Source organism: Sebastes umbrosus, chromosome 20, assembly GCF_015220745.1.
Source record: "Sebastes umbrosus isolate fSebUmb1 chromosome 20, fSebUmb1.pri, whole genome shotgun sequence".
NCBI classification, from domain to species: Eukaryota; Metazoa; Chordata; class Actinopteri; order Perciformes; family Sebastidae; genus Sebastes; species Sebastes umbrosus.
Window position 1 is genome coordinate 14,217,994 of NC_051288.1, and position 17,804 is coordinate 14,235,797.

The 17,804-nt window shown below is 40.0% G+C and overlaps 1 protein-coding gene across 2 annotated transcripts; it reads left to right on the plus strand.

Moving 5' to 3' along the window:
• Nucleotides 1-1,823: 1,823 nt before the first annotated feature.
• Nucleotides 1,824-12,318, plus strand: znf281b (zinc finger protein 281b). Of its 2 annotated transcripts, none has more exons than XM_037755408.1 (7): nucleotides 1,824-2,025; nucleotides 5,558-6,109; nucleotides 6,244-6,360; nucleotides 6,497-6,620; nucleotides 7,523-7,615; nucleotides 7,754-7,872; nucleotides 8,254-12,318. In XM_037755408.1, exons 2-7 carry the CDS (start codon nucleotides 5,630-5,632, stop codon nucleotides 9,865-9,867), a joined length of 2,547 nt encoding a protein of 848 aa, XP_037611336.1. In that variant the 5' UTR covers nucleotides 1,824-2,025; nucleotides 5,558-5,629; the 3' UTR covers nucleotides 9,868-12,318. The 2 variants fall into 2 exon arrangements, with proteins under 2 accessions (XP_037611336.1, XP_037611337.1); XM_037755409.1 differs by having other exon boundaries at nucleotides 1,825-2,025; nucleotides 7,532-7,615.
• The last annotated feature ends 5,486 nt before the right edge of the window (nucleotides 12,319-17,804 follow it).

A 17,804-nucleotide genomic window follows, 5' to 3' on the forward strand; every position in this document is an offset into this window, starting at 1 on the left:
CACTGCCTTTAAGTGGGAATGATATAGTCCTTAATATCTGCGCTTATGCCAATTTAGCATCCTGAAATCTATATAAAATTGTAAAATGAGGTGGGAGTTTGAATGTTAATGCACCTTTTGCTTGTCTCCTGTATTAGATGCAGAGACAAAGACTTGCACGTGCCATGTCTCTCTCACGACCCTTGAGTGCAATATTGTTAGACAGTGCAATATGTTAAATAGGGACAGTGCAATATGTTAAATAGGGACAGTGCAATATGTTAAATAGGGACAGTGCAATATGTTAAATAGGGACAGTGCAATATGTTGCATCTGTGTAATATTAGGCTATTGTCTGTGCAATATGGGCAAGACGGTAGACGGTGCAGTGCACTACCTGGGTGCAATAGCTGCCATGCTGTGTGTGATAGTATGTGCCATTATGTACGTGGACTGTGTTTGTGTTGAAACATCTTTTTCTGTGGAACTGTTTCCCTGTCTTGTGTGGAATTGTTTATTATTGTTGTTGATGCTGTTTTAATTTAGTGTTTGTAATGTAATTCCCAATAAAAGTATATCTTCTCTTATGCCTACATAAACCTGACTTACAGCAGTTCAACACTTAAGTGGGAATGACCTTAATATCTGCGTTTATACCAATTCAGCATTATGAAATCTATATAAAATTGTAAAATGAGGAGGGAGTTTGAATGTTAATGCACCTTTTTCTTGTGTCCTGTATTACATGCAGAGACAAAGAGTTGCACGACGCCATGTCTCTCATTATCTGTTCATGTTAACTGTGTTCCAACATTTATATTGTGGTTAGAAACAAAACTCTGATTTACCTTTACACTGCCTTTAAGTGGGAATGATATAGTCCCTAATATCTGCGCTTATGCCAATTTAACATCCTGAAATCTATATCAAATTGTAAAATGAGGAGGGAATTTGAATGTTAGTGCACCTTTTTTCTTGTCTCCTGTATTAGATGCAAAGACAAAGACTTGCACGACGCCATGTCTCTCTCTTTATTACACTATCTGTTCATGTTTAACCTGTTCAGGGCGTTTAGCGTGTTTACTATATTACCCCATTACTAATAGCGCACTATAGGGCTACTTGTGTGTTGTCCAGTGAGGAGACTCTCTCTCTCTCTCTCTCTCAAACCTTCAGCAACCCTTCTTCTGTCTCCTCTCTTGACCCTTGAGTACAATATGGTTAGACAATGCAATATGTTAAATAAGGACAGTGCAATATGTTAAATAGGGACAGTGCAATATGTTGCATCTCTGTAATATTAGTCTATTGTCTGTGCAATATGTGCAAGACGGTAGACGGTGCAGTGCACTACCTGGGTGCAATAGCTGCCATGCTGTGTGTGATAGTATGTGCCATTATGTACGTGTACTGTGTTTGTGTTGAAACATCTTTTTCTGTGGAACTGTTTCCCTGTCTTGTGTGGAATTGTTTATTATTGTTGTTGATGCTGTTTTAATTTAGTGTTTGTAATGTAATTCCCAATAAAAGTATATCTTCTCTTATGCCTACATAAACCTGACTTACAGCAGTTCAACACTTAAGTGGGAATGACCTTAATATCTGCGTTTATACCAATTTAGCATCATGAAATATACATCAAATTGTAAAATGAGGAGGGAGTTTGAATGTTAATGCACCTTTTTTCTTGTCTCCTGTATTACATGCAGAGACAAAGAGTTGCACGTGCCATGTCTCTCTTTATTACACTATCTGTTCATGTTTAACCTGTTCAGGGTGTTTTTACATTACTAATAGCTCACTATAGGTCTACTAGTGTGTTGTGTCCAGTGAGTGAGTCTCTCTCTGAGCAGCCCTTCTTCTTCTTCTGTCTCCTCTCACGACCCGTCCGCTGCTCTACACCCACAATTCCCCGCGCCAGGACAAGATGGACGAAAGCAGCAGCGACCGCCGGAGAACAATGTTTTGGCAATAAAACCCCCCCAAAAAGCGGCGAATACGGAGCGAATACAGGCACGTTTTAACCCATACTGCGGTCATGTGTAGGTGAGTGGCCGACTAAACGAACTATATAAATGAAAGCTTTGTCTTCTGTCGAGATTTCAAGCGACGGAGGGTTTTGTGTGGAGATGCACACCGAGAGACTCGGCATCATTGTTTCTGTTGCATGGGCCGTAATGCGGGTTTTCTAGCTGCTAACTAGCTAGCTCATGGCAGCTCGATTGTTATAAACACAGCTGCATCAAAGCGTGTTTATTCAGCTTTATCACTTGATTTAAAGTCCACGTGTACCGCAGTTTCTAAATTGATGTTTTTACTAGATAAATGTGCTAAATTATAAGCATTATAAGGTTGTAATTACACGCTAGAGTTAGCTCACAATAAAGAGAGCGCCAGACAACCAGACAGATTTGATTGGTCATCAAAGATTGGGAATTAAAGCATTTTATGTTGCTGATTTTAAAACAAACATGCTGTTTAATTAAACCACTGTTGTTATATTTTATAATCTAATTAGTTTTAGCAGGATTCCCCTTTTATATTATATATAATTAGTGTTTAAATAACCCAATATATTACATTTGATAGCCTCAAAATCCTGTTTTCCAGCGAGCTAGCTTTGATAGCAACACTAACAGGCTTATTGTCATAACGGATCACGTTTATTGACTTCACATTTGGTTTATTTGAGACCATAGAAGTGTTTAGTGTGACTTTTACTTGAATGACTTGAATTTGGGCTTTTTTTCAGGGTGTTTTAGCGTCTTGTTTTGGTTGATATTGAGGTGTTAAAGGTGCGTTTGATTGTGTCTCATTGTGGCTAACCGGGTTAGCTCGCTATGCTAACTAGCAGGCTAACTATTATGCATCACAAAAGCTGGTGGATCCGGTGTGAAGCCAAATGGTCGACTGATCTGTAGACTAAACAATACAGTCTCCTGTGTGTGTCTTCATGTTTCGATTAGTCACCAGACTGCCCAGTTTGACCTGAAATGTCGAGCTGTATTTGACCTATATATCGTTTGTTTTAGTGTAGTGAACAGAGTAATTTGCCAAATACTACCAGCTTTTTCTCATTCATGTTGGTTTATTAGCCCAAAAATGGCAAGCAAGTGTAATCCAGCATGCATCAAAGTGTGGAAACAATAGGGATGTCTGTCTGAAAGCTATCAAAGCTACTGCACAGATTTTTATTTTGGCTACAGTCCAAGACACATGTGGTGCTATATTTATTATTATTATTATTATTTTTTTATTTTATTTAACCAGGTAGTACTCATTGGGATTAAGACTATCTTTTGTAAGAGAGACCTGGCCCAAGATAGCAGCATTTAAACATACATTAAAGTTCCAGATGCCCCAACATAAAACAATAGGGATGTCTGTTTAAAAGCTTTCAAAGCTACTGCACAGATTTTTATTTTGGCTACAGTCCAAGACACATGTGGTGCTAAATTTACTATTATTATTATTATTATTATTATTATTATTTTTATTATTTTTATTTAACCTCTATTTAACCAGGTAGTACTCATTGACATTAAGAAATCTCTTTTGCAAGAGAGACCTGGCCCAAGATAGCAGAATTTAAACATACATTAAAGTTTCAGACGCCACAACATAAAACAATAGGGATGTCTGTTTTAAAAGCTATCAAAGCTACTGCACAGATTTTTATTTTGGCTATAGTCCAAGACTCATGTGGTGCTAAATTTACTATTATTATTATTATTATTATTATTATTATTATTATTATTTTATTTTATTTAACCAGGTAATACTCATTGAGATTAAGAAATCTGTTTTGCAAGAGAGACCTGGCCCAAGATAGCAGAATTTAAACATACATTAAAGTTTCAGACGCCACAACATAAAACAATAGGGATGTCTGTCTAAAAGCTTTCAATGCTACTGCACAGATTTTTATTTTGGCTACAGTCCAAGACACATGTGGTGCTATATTTATTATTATTATTATTATTATTATTTTTTTTATTTAACCTTTATTTAACCAGCTAGTACTCATTGAGATTAAGAATCTCTTTATTTAATCAGGTAGTACTCATTGAGATTAAGAATCTCTTTTGCAAGAGAGACTTGGCCAAGACAGCAGCATTTAAACATACATTTAAAGTTTCAAAGACACCACAACATAAAACAATAGCAAAATAAATACATAGCATAATATCATACAAAACACATTAAAATCAAGTGTTTGAAGCCAACGTTAAAGTGAAAATATTCAGAAACACAGACAGCTCCCGATTGACTCTGCTTCTAGGTCTTTCATTAATGTATTAAATTAATCAAAAGTAATCAGTAAATGCCACATAGCAGAACAATACAGGATGTGGATTGAATATTTCCGAGGCAATTTAGATTTTTTTTTTATCCCCTTCTTATATTGAACATAATAAATAGAAATGTTTCAGTGCCGTAACTTGTATTTTGATGAAGTGCAGAGCTCCACATTTTTAATTTAAAGTCACTTCATCAAACCCTCACACAACATGACTCATTGATATAATTCATCCTCAATGTGTGGAGCTTTTTTAACCACATTTTTGTATTTTAAGATAAGATATTCCTTTTATTAGTCCCGCAGTGGGGAAATTTGAAGCGTACAGCAGCAAAGGGGATAGTGCAAAAAACAAGATGCATCAGCTTACACAGTAAAAAAAAAAGAGCTAAAAAAAGGGTAACAAAATATGAACCATTTAAATAGAAGGAAGTATAAATATAGGAGCAGTATATACAGTCTTGACAATAAACACACTATTAACAAAATTGCACAAGTGGAAAATGATATTGCACAGTGAGAATGAATGAAATTCCACCTGAAAATATCAGTTTATTGTCCCATACTTATACCTCGGCATATGTTGACTGCATGAATTCATTTTCCATTTAACTTTATTTTAATGAATCTTATATTTGATGTATGTTATAGACAATAGTAGGTTCTTTGATGATGACTAACCTCATTTTTTATTTGGGGTTTGATGTGGAATTTGGTCCATTGTAACACTTAGGTCTCTTTCAAATATCTATGATTGTAATATTGATTGCATTTAGATTTAAGCATGTTAAGTAAGCTGTGCCAAAAGTCTGGTGCTCAGATCGAGAAATAACTAGAATTGCCACTAATTGATATATTGAGTGGTTCTGTATCTTTTCTTCTCCACTTTTGATGCATACATTTCAATCTACTATTAACAGTATTTATTAATTTCACAGATTTTTCAATATGCTCTGCTGTATTTCATAAAGTTGCTCAAAGTGAGGCTTTATTTCCGATTACTGTACGCAGTGCTTCCGTTACGTAAAGCCTAATAAATCCAATTAAGTAATTAATCGGCGGCAGAGGAAATTCAGAGAACACTGTAGTACACAAAGTACACACTGTGAAAGCTATGTAGCAGTGACTAAATATACTTAACTGGGCGACTTATAAGAGATGAGGTGTTTATAATAAAGATGTACAACAAAATGTGACAATTACTTTGGATTGTATACTTATCCATGTCTGAAATCATCAATACTTAACATGACTCTTTTTATCTGCCCTCTCTTTCAGGATATTCTTCTCCTGCATTCCTCTTTAGATTCATTGCCCCCCTTCTTCCCTGCACAGAGCAAAACCACCACCATGAGTATTATCCAAGACAAATTAGGCAATGAGTTTTTGCGCAACGGTGGCATGGATCCCAATTTTGCACCAGGTATGCTTATGTTCAGCCACCTGCCGCCCGTCACCAGCTTCACACGGCTGGCCTCCCAGTCCGTTATGGGCGAGCTCCCTCAGGAGATGATCCTGAAGAAAGAACGCGACTCGCCCCCAGAACACCAGGGCGCCACTACTATGAACACGGGGGGCTTCCTCCACAGCATGGGCATTAAGCAGGAGCGGCTAAGCGAGCTGGATTACCGTATGCCCCTCTACGGCGGGGGTGGAGGAGTAGGGGTGAACTGTGCGGGAGGGGGCGCGGGGAAGAGCGGCACTGACATGCCGGACATGTCTTACGGCAACCACCACCACCATCACCAAAATCACCAGAATCACCAGAATCACCAGAACATGCTCCTGCATGACCTCAGCCTCAGCAACGTCCGCTCCCTTGGAGAACCGGTGAGAAGGGGTTGTGGTTCTAAATATTGTTTCAAGTGATTGTTACTATTTATTTGAACTTTTGTTTCCTCTTGCAGTAGTGATTTCTGTCCCTAATTGCCATTTATAGAATTTACCTTGTTGTTTTTACTTAGATGCCTGGGAGACCGGTTAATAAAGAGCCAAAAGAGTCGTCGGGTAGAAGAGGGCGGAGGAGCAACGGGGATGGGCAGGGAGGCAAAGCACGAAGGAAACGCAACGATGCTGCAAAGGTTAATCACTTATCCGTTTTCCTCATGTCCTTCACTACACCAGAAAAATATCTACACATGATGGTTTTAGCCTTTACATTAGTTTGTGCTAACATGATGTGGAAACAGTATCTTACTTGTGGTTTTCTCCTTGTAGTCCATGATGTTGGATGCAGATGGAGCCTGCATGTCCCCCAACTCAAAACCACATATCTGTGAGCACTGTAATGCGGCCTTCCGCAGCTCCTACCACTTGCGCAGACATGTGCTCATACACACAGGTGAGAGACTTTCGCTGCATGTCACTGCTTTACTTTCTCCTTAGACTGTTAGTAGTTTCCTAGAGTTTATAAATTTAAAGTCTGTCTTAAGTGAAAATATGTTTTAACCAGCTACGTCCACTACTCCTTTTTCACCAAATGCACCATTGTGGATTAGATCTCCTATGCTGATAAAAGGGATGTAAGATGCCCGCAGGATATGTCGGGTCAGAAGCAGAACAGATACAGCTACAGGAGGCAGTTTCTCTGCTACATAAGAGACGTTTGTGTCAGACTGTAATGTAGCTAACAAATGAACAAAACAGTATGCTTGTGTTGAAGATCCCTGTTGTAACTTTGATTAAATATACAGCCCCAGATCCATTATGCATGGGATCTGGTATAATGCTATATTACCAAGGTTACACAAAAAACATGATTTACCATTAATGCAAACAGCACTCTCTCTTCACTGCCTTCCACTCTTACTAATCCCCCATTCACCATGAGTGCTTGGGGACTTGAAAGCAGACAATCGCTAAACCCAGGGATGACTCAGTGCTTACTCATGTGTTTCTGGACGTCTTAGTCATTCTCTTTGCTGGGAATTCCTCATTTGGCTCTTTGATCTTGAACTCATAAATGATTTAAAGGGAAACTCAACTTTTTTTCTTTTTTTTTACAACCTCAGTTTATTTTAAACCATTTCCCTTGTTTTGTCATTATTACTTGAAGTGTAACTTTATCTGACAAAAGAGTCTCTGCAGTATTGGCATATCACAATTGATGTGAGTCTCATACATCTTATTTTGATGTGTAGTCACGCAACGGGTGTTCCATGTGTCATTGCGACCATGTGGTAGACACAGTTATGTGACAGGCTCCGAGTTAATTAATGTGGTGAGCGGATTGTTGTACTCTTGATCGCACAGGTGAGAGGCCTTTCCGGTGCAGTCAGTGTAACATGAGCTTCATCCAGAAGTATCTGCTCCAGCGGCACGAAAAGATCCACAGCGGTGAGTTTTCTGCACTTAGATATAACTAGTATACTGAAGTGTTTTTTGGAATGAATGCTTTCACTTGTTGCCAGTATCAGTTTATATAAACTTTGCTGTTGTGACACAGGACCTGACACTGTAATCTGTCTTTTGCAGGAGAGAAGCCTTTTAGCTGTGACCAGTGCAACATGCGCTTTATCCAGAAGTACCATATGGAGCGACACAAAAGGACACACAGTGGCGAGAAGCCATATCGCTGCGATACCTGCCAACAAGTAGGTTATATGTAGTCTGTTTGCTAAGTAGCTTACCCCTGTTTTGTCTTTCAATTTCATGTTTTGCCAGTTGGTTTTGTATATACTTTTAATGCCTTTTCAGTGATCCTTTATTGAATAGGGTGTATGAGTAACATGCATTATTATCATTAGCAATTATAAAAATGTGTCTTTCTGTACTTCCCCCACTTAAATCCCTTATAAAGCCCTGTTTCAATGGGATTAGTTGTGTCAGAAGAGGTCAGGGAATTTAATGCTCTCTCGTGAAATTAAATGGTACCTCTGCAGTATATTTTCTGTTGTTAAGAAAATAAACATCTATAGGATTTTTAGAGCTGATATCTCTCTTTCCTCTCGTCTGTTTTCCCTCCATTTTTTTAGTTTTTCTCAAGAACAGACCGGTTACTGAAGCACAAACGGACTTGTGGAGAAGCCATAAAGAAGGGCCTGGACCCGAGCATGCTGGAGCTCAGCGATGCGGAGCTAGGCCAGGGCAGCTATTCACTCACTCAGGGAAACTCTACCACCTCCGGACGCAAGAGGGCCAAGTCCAAAAACGGTGAGGGCAAGAGGAAGAAGAATGCCTCAGCATCAGCCGCTTCGTCCTCCGGGGGGATGGCCCGTGACCTGGGCCTGCAGGACTTCAGCATGGAGCACCCCTCGGGCTCCGGCCCCACCATGCAGGGACGCACGCCTAAATTGGTCTTTAAAAAAGCTGGCCGCAAGGGCCTGGACAAGGGCCTCCTCTCTCTGGAAGACAGCGCTGACGGACAAAAGCGGTTGGGGCAGAAGCCTGGCTCCATGGATCATGTGGAGGTGTCTGGCCTGGATAACATGGGTCTACTCCAGGGAGCCGGGGGCAACAAGCAGGGGCCTACCACCAGCAGCAACTACGATGATGCAATGCAGTTTGTGAAAAAGCGGCGCTACCTCCATGCAGTTAACAATGACTATGGAGCCAGCTCACTGCACATGGCATCCCAGGGCAACAGTGTCATCCAGGGCTCCCTGGGGCCGGAGCCCACGCTGGCCATGCTGGACTCCTCGCCTTTGGATCTCAAGCACGACAAGTCGGGCATTCCAGATGAGGTACTGCAAAGCCTGCTAGAGCATTACAGCCATAAGCCAGAGGGGACACACCACCACGACGTGACGTTCGACCTGTCGGACCACCCGCACCACGTAGACCTCCAGCCAGCAGCCCCCGTTACCCCCGAGCTGGAGGATGACTGTCCTAACGGCGGTGACAAGACGGCAGTGATGAGCGAGTACTCGAAGTTCCTCCTGCAGGCCCTGGAGCGCACCAGCCATAGTGGGCCCTTCCCCATCCTCGGCCAAACGGGGCCTTTCCCACTCCTGTCCAGCAGCTCCAGTCCCACGGGGCCCCTGTTCTCAGACAAACACGTGTACACCACATCCCCACTGGATTGTGTCTACCCGCCTGCTGTCTCCTCCCCTCTGCCCATCGCCGCCCCTTCATCAAACTCCTCCTCATCCTCCTCCAAGTCCCACTATGGCATGCTCGTCAGCTCCCCTTCCCAGGCAGGCTACCACCTCAGCTTGGAACCCACCAGCCACCAGCAGCTGACGCCATCTCAGGAGCTGACCGAGCAGTTGGAGAAGCAGCACTCCCCCGGCGCCTTCAACCTACCTCCCCAGGACCTGACTGCCTCGGCAGAGGGCTCCAAGGGGCAGCAGCCCAAGGCCGGAGGGAGCATTGCGCCCTCCAACGGCTCCAGCTACCCAGACCTGTCCCCACTGATCCCCCCGAAAGAAACCACATACCAGATCGAGAACTTCGCCCAGGCCTTTGGCTCCCAGTTCAAGTCAGGACGGGGGACCCCTCTGAGCTATGGCAGTGATCCTGGGGCAGAGGTCGACCACCGAATACGGACTCCAGTGTCAGAATTCTCAGGGTATACCAGTTTGTTAGCTGACGTCGGTGAGCCAGTGAGTACAGGATCAAAAACCCAGACAAGCCAAAGTTTCAGATAAGGGTCAAACGAGGTGAATCCAGTAGGAGGCTGTTCTGTTACTGTCCATACAGTCCCTATACCCATCCTAATTTTGTTCTTGTAGCAAAGTTTTGTTTTTTTAAACACTGCCATTAAATGTTAATACAAAAATGACCAGGGAGGGTCTTTCATGGCCTCAAAATGCAATTTTTTAAACTATTCTCATTTTTATTATGTATTTAGTCGCTTAATTTTTGTTTAAGAGTAGTGATTTTGATATGAACGTACCGTAGATTTAAATGTAATTTAAAACATTTAGAGGGTAGCTATAAAGTTGCTTGAATTTTTTTTTTTTTTTTTTTTTTCTCTGAACCCTTGTGTTTTATCAATCATCATACCATTGTAAAGTAATAATGAATAATGTTGATAATTTCAATAATAACATTTGTGGCAGGGAAAGGCCCAGAATTCAAATTGCAAAAAAAGTATATATTGTCTGTTACAAGAAACATATTAACTCAGGAAAATAGGCAAAATTGTGTAATAAGACTTTGTATTATGAGATGCAATTAGCACAGTTTTTACAGGTGTACTTTGAGACTACAAAGCTTTGATTTTTGTGTTTTTTTGTTTTTTTTTAAACTCGTCAGAACAACAAATTACAATACATGATCATGTTTGGTTTCTACTGCGTGTAGCTTTGTTGAGATTATGGTACTGTTGTGTCAATGTGAAGACATCCACATTTCTTTTGAGAGCCACATGTTGTACACGAGGTAGTTGAAAAAATCGTAGTGGAGTCCAGCACGCTGCATGTTCTGAAGTGAAGAGGATGTTCGAACATAACTTGACTGTTGATGAAGCCTGTCTAACCCATGCACTCCTCCTCCGGTTGTGCCCCCCAGTGGCCAGTAGAAAAAGACACAGCTTATACAAAAATGCAACCCATTTGCTGTTACGGCCGTCTCAGAAAGCAATGAACATCAATCTGTTATCTTTTCACCGTGCTGTTGCTGAAGTGATTTCTTTTTTTTTTTAAAAAACAAGTCACCACTTTTCTACTCCACTCCTTGCTGTTCCTTTTTGTGTCAATGGAATCAAACAAGCACTTTTTTAAAAACAAATCATCATTGGAAGCAACAACAACCCATTCAATTTGCATATGTGATACGTGATTATTATGCTAATGATTATTAATATTATTTTAAGAGGAGAAAACTGTGAACGGGGTTGGGAGGGAGGGAGGGAGGGAGGGAGGGTGAGAGGGAGGGAGGGAGGGCGGAAAGGGAGGGCTGGATTATTGTTTAATGGGGTTTGATAGGGGTTGACTAGGCATGACCATGGGCATCTAAATGTATTTTGTTGCTTTTTCTCAAGGGTAGAAGAGAAGGGGAGGGGGGATTTTTTTTCTTTTTCTTACGGGTTGTCGGGTGATGTTGTAAAAAGATGATTTGCCATAATTTTGTTATACAATATTTTGAGAGTACATCTTTGTATTTAAGTGTTTTGAGAGACGGGCTGACATGCTGGAACCCTTATATCTTTGAACCCATTGGGTATGTTGGTTGCATACCCAAACCCTTTTATTTATTCTCCACTAGCCACAACAGAACTCAGTAGCAGATATTTTTGGCAAGTAATCACCGGACCTGCACCCCCTTTACCCCCCCCTTTCCATCTACGTTTTTTTAATGATTTTTTTTTTAAACCCCACTGTTGTAGTAATTGCAAAAAACTGCTTCAATAATACAGTTAAAAAAACCGAAAAGTTAAGTTATACCCAGCTCCCCTCCCCAAAATGCAGCCCTGCACTCACAAGAATAAACAATGGCCTTCTTTGTCTTCCGTGGCTAAAGCCATTCTATCCCGGCAGCCAGGGTTGATATTTAATTTAGTTGATTTCCTGTGAGCCGAAACCCCCCCCCCCCCCCTCACCCTTTTCCTTTTCCTATGTCTGTGAGCTCCACAGCCAAGAGACTTTGAAGCTGCTCAGATCACAGGGAACAAAGACTGACTGACCAGCCACCTCACTCCAAACACACACTATGCTTTTAAAAGGAGAGAAAACGAGTGGGTGAGAGATGGAGAAGAAAAAAAAGAAAAGAAAAAGACAATAAGATTGACCTAAATATACCTCATATCACTAAAGCGTAAGAAAGCAGGGACACGCGTTTCATGTATGTAGTGGAAATATTTGTAGTATAGGTTCGACATATTGTATAATCATTTAACACTGCCTGTGTTTACAATTATAGAGCAAATGACTCGTCAAAATGCAAATGTATTTTTTTTTTTTTTTCTGTAAAAAACATCCACGCCAAGCAGTGTTGCATTCTAGATGCCTCATAGAACATTCATTTTTCTCATGTTATATCCCTTATTTTTGTTACTTGCCATAATGTGTTTTGATATGATCTCTAGAAGGATATTGTTTACAAAAATGTACAAAAACACTAAAAATGTGTGTTCTCAATTTCTTTTGAGTTTTTCTCCAGTATGCATGATAAAGACATTTTTGTATGGCTTTTTTTTCTGACTGTCACCTCAATACCAAATTTTGTAGCAGAGGCCTCCCCATCCCTTTGTCTTATCTGTTCTAGACCCCTTGTGATATGATTTCCCAGGCTGTACCTGTTATTGAGATGATGAACGGATTAGAGAAGCCAATAAAAACTTTTTGTTACAAAAAAGTACACGGTGTGTGATTTTTGTCCCAAAAGCGCTGATTCCCCAGCACTAAATTATGATACCGGGTATTGTATGTTGGCAATTTATTTAAAGCGAGGGTAGGCAGAATGTTTTTGGCATCATTGGGCTAAAATTCCATAATAACCTTTCAGCATATTGTAACTAGGGTTGGGTTGGCTCTGTTTTCAGACTTTAAAAAATCTGTGACGGAAGACTTTTGGCCAATCACGGGTAATTTCAGAGAGAGCGTTCCTATTGGCTGTTCATTCAACGGAGGCAGCTGATGTACTGTTACTGTAATGTCTATTTCTCGCCTCAAATGTTTTCAGAAACATCTTGTACTGTACCGTTTAGCTATAAAATGAGAAAGTTTGCTCCGGCTGGTGGGCGGTGCTTGGTATTTCCTCAACTGATCTCAACATGGCTGCCGGGTCACAAACTTTCTCATTTTACAGCTAAACAGTACACGACAAGATGTTTCTGAAAACAACCACCACAATGTGGGAAATAGGCATTACAGTATCAGAATCTAGATTAATATTTGATCAGCGCTGCCTAGTTTGACCTTTTGATCGGCGTCTCGCCTACTGCTGCTTTAATCATATTAGGGCCTGTTGTATTAACCAGAAAAAAATTATTTGCATTGCTGGGCAATACTGGTTGAATACTGTATAACTCAGGGGTCAGCAAACTTTACTATCAAAAGAGCCATTTTAGGCAAAAAAAAGGAGAAAAAAATCTGTCATAACTGTAATGTAGTCATATAGTCATAACTTAACGAGAAAAAAGTTGTATTATTACGAGAATAAAGTCATATCTTTACGAGAAAAAAAAGTCGTAATATTACGAGAATAAAGTCATCACTTTACGAGAAAAAAGTCATAATATTACGAGAATAAAGTCATAACTTTACGAGAAAAAAAGTCGTATTATTACGAGAAAAAAGTCATATCTCTGTGAGAAAAAAAGTCATCACTTTACGAGAAAAAAGTCATAATACTACGAGAAAAAAGTCATAACTTTACGAGAAAAAAAGTCGTAATATTACAAGAAAAAAGTCAACAGATTATGAGAATAAAGTCATAACTTTACAAGAAAAAAAAGTCGTAAAATTACGAGAAAAAAAGTCATAATATTACAAGAATAAAGTCATAACTTTACGAGAAAAAAAAGTCGTAATATTACGAAAAAAAAGTCAACAGATTACGAGAATAAAGTCATAACTTTACGAGAAAAAAAGTCATAACTTTACAAGAAAAAAAGAAAATAACACGTAAAATTACAACTTTTTTCTTGTAAACTTCTGACTTTAGTCTCGTAATATTATGACTTTATTCTCAAAATCTCAGATTTATTGTTTTTCTTCAATGTGGCCGTAATACTCTGTCGTAACGTCGTACCATAGAAACAATCAGGAATGGGCAACATATTGAAAATCGCATTTTCATGAGTGTCCTGGCTAAGATAGCGGCATCTTTGCGTAATATTATCATACGATCCGTGCACAGAGCTTTGATTGGTCAGAAGGCAGTGCTTTTATACGAGTTGATCTCTTATCTGGAACAGAACCTGCTCCAGAGGAGGTTAGATGTTCAGTTCAGAGTGTATCATACAGGGATTGAGTAAACCGTGGTGATAATTTAGGCTGTATTCTGCATGTATGATTGCATGATATAGGCTTTTCTCAAAGGGGCAGCACAGATATGCTCAACTCAGATCCTACTGAGGCTTGCACAGATGTGCTTCGCATAAACAAAATTATGGATCAATCCAACTTTTCACTCCAGATATCTGAACTCAAGGTATAAAGGTATACCAGTGCTTTCACTCATTAAGATCATTTTTATCAGCTCAGGTAACATGACGCCAGGGCTTGTGGCCCTAAATTTAGAGTTAGTGGCCTGCCATGACTGAATAGTTTAGTAGTGGAAACACTGAATTGTATAATGACTTGGATGAAGAAACTGTATGTGGATTGGTCACATTTAGCAGTTGCCTTACTAACTTAATAAAGTCAGTATTGGTGCTTAAACCTTGAGGGTTCAGGGCTTAAGGCCTTAGGGGAATATTGGGATTGGGCCTTAGGCTACTGTAGAATCATGGTGGAGCAACATGGTGGACTCTGTGAAGATATTGTCTTCACACTGAACTTATTACCTAAATTACCGTGGGGGTCAATCATGGCCCAATTTTTGCCCTCTTACTATGGTCCTTTGATTGAATAGAAAATATTCTGTTGGTGTTTGATGGATTCACATGATGAGAGTGTCCTTTCCTTTCAAATGTTGAAAGGAAAGGACACTCTCATGTTTGTGGCTCGGTAGAACTGGTTATTTCGATTGTTTACATAATAACCCTTGAGAGCTTTCCTTTCTCTGCTGATGCATTTTCATTTGATATTTAATATCAGCAAGTATTAGAAAAAAATACTGTTTTTTTCTGCAGTTTATATAGCACACTTCAGGGTTTTTCTGCCAAGAGATAAGAGCAAAAACAGTCTTAAAGCAAAACACCTCATCTTTAATCATTCACTGAATAAACATGTGGTTTTCATTATCAATTTTTTAATTGCCCGTTATCAGATTTATGTCTTACAGTCATGAGTTCAGGGCATGTGCTTCAGAGGAGCTTATAGCAACAAAATAAAATAATAAGATAACAGTTGAATGTGACTGTGGCACATTACGTTTGAGTTGACTCATCAGATCACGCCCTTGTTTGAATTATGTTACAGATCGTAGTCAAGTAGCCTACAGTATGTTTTTTACATGAATCATAGCATATTTCTCTTAAAAATTAAAAAACACTTGACCACTGAAGGTTAATTTGGCCACAGTCCAATTCCAACATCCCATATCCTCTGTACCTTCATACAAAAATCCCCGTCATTATGTCCAAATCCAAAAAACTCCAGCCTGTTAAAGTGTTTTTCCATTTTGTTTTCATTGCCATTTATTGTGTACACACTCCTAATACTGAACAACTCATTTCCTGCAGGCCTGGGACTACGTCCAACTGGATGTGTCTCCGTCGTTCTGTTTTCCCTATCAGCCTTTATTTCCAGTTAATTAAAACAGCAAGGTTAGAGGGCTGTTGTAGGAGTGTGAGATGATAAATTGACAATGATGAAACAACTACAGAGGAAATCACAATGTTTCCAAATTTTCCATGTATTCAAACTTGATATTATATCATATTGGGACTAGTGCCATTGCCTGTGGAGTCATAAGAGTGCAATAATAAAGAATAAATCTGAAAGAATAAGAAAATAAACGTGGAAATATAAAGAGGAATAAATAAAAGACTATATAAGTAAAAAATAAATGTGGAAATATAAAGAGGAATAAATAAAAGAATATATAAGTAAATAAATAAATTAATGTGGAAATATAAAGAGGAATAAATAAAAGAATATATAAGTAAATTAATAAATGCAAAAATATGACGAATAAATAAAATAATATATAAGTAAATAAATAAAAAAACTGTTGACATATAAAAAGGAATAAATAAAATAATATATAAGTAAATAAATAAATAAATAAATATGGAAATATAATGAGGAATAAATAAAATAATATATAAGTAAATAAATAAATGTGGAAATATAATGAGGAATAAATAAAATAATATATAAGTAAATAAATAAAAAACTGTGGACTGTTTTTTAAAGCCTGAAAACAGAGCCATGAGGAGGAGCAGAAGTTTAGTTATCTCTCAGAACAATGAATTATGCTAAAAGGCTACTGTGGAATTTTTAGCCCAATGATGCCAAAAACATTCTGCCTACTGCAGGTTTAAATAAAATATCTGAGTACTTCTTCCTCCTCTGTTCTATAGTGTATAATGCAGTTCATATCTAACAACCTCAGGTTTACCTCCACTGCAGTACCACTAGGGGGAACCACATAGCCACCAATCCAACCACACTGCTTAGAATAACCAGTTTTATATAGAACAATGTTTTCCTCAAGATTGAGATAATTAGACAACAGGAAACAAATTTAAAAGTAAAAATAAAGGCTAAAAGGCTGCCCAAGGTTGATTCCATGGTAATACACTGTTTACTCGCTCTGATGATTTTTACCTGACTGGATACAGGCCAAAACAAAAAAATCATTTCCCTCTCTGTACCCTCCCTCCACTGTGGAAGAGGGATTAACCACCCGAGCTGCAATTCGTCCACAATCTTTAATTTGAAGTCACTCCTACAAGAGCGTGTTCCCTCAGGCAGAAGCGCGCACTGTATAGCCTGCTATTATTCTTCACAACATTCACAGGGTCCATTGAAGCAGCACCTGGATATCTACCTACCAAGGACACACAGCCTTTGAATCGAGCTCTATGAATGCATTTGAAATGTTTTTTTTCTTGCACGGATGAGACCTGAACACAAAAGTTGCAGCAGATTCCTGTGTGTAAAAAAGTCTGAATCATGTATTGCGCATAAATCTCTGCTCACTTAACGATTAATTTTACAGGAGGAGAGGAGAGAGGCGCATCTCCACCTCACAGAGAGGCTCATCTCCAACCTCACAGAGAGGCACATCTCCAACCTCACAGAGAGGCGCATCTCCAAACTCACAGAGAGGAGAGAGGCGCATCTCCACCTCACAGAGAGGCTCATCTCCAACCTCACAGAGAGGTGCATCTCCAAACTCAAAGAGGGGAGAGAGGCGCATCTCCAACCTCACAGAGAGGAGAGAGGCGCATCTCCACCTCACAGAGAGGCGCATCTCCAACCTCACAGAGAGGCACATCTCCAACCTCATAGAGAGGCGCATCTCCAACCTCATCTCCAACCTCACAGAGAGGCACATCTCCAACCTCACAGAGAGGCACATCTCCAACCTCACAGAGAGGCGTATCTCCAACCTCACAGAGAGGCGCATCTCCAACCTCACAGAGAGGCGCATCTCCAACCTCATCTCCACCTCACAGAGAGGCGCATCTCCAACCTCATCTCCAACCTCACAGAGAGGCGCATCTCCAACCTCATCTCCAACCTCACAGAGAGGCGTATCTCCAACCTCACAGAGAGGCGCATCTCCAACCTCATAGAGAGGCGCATCTCCAACCTCATCTCCAACCTCACAGAGAGGCACATCTCCAACCTCACAGAGAGGCACATCTCCAACCTCACAGAGAGGCGTATCTCCAACCTCACAGAGAGGCGCATCTCCAACCTCACAGAGAGGCGCATCTCCAACCTCATCTCCACCTCACAGAGAGGCGCATCTCCAACCTCATCTCCAACCTCACAGAGAGGCGCATCTCCAACCTCATCTC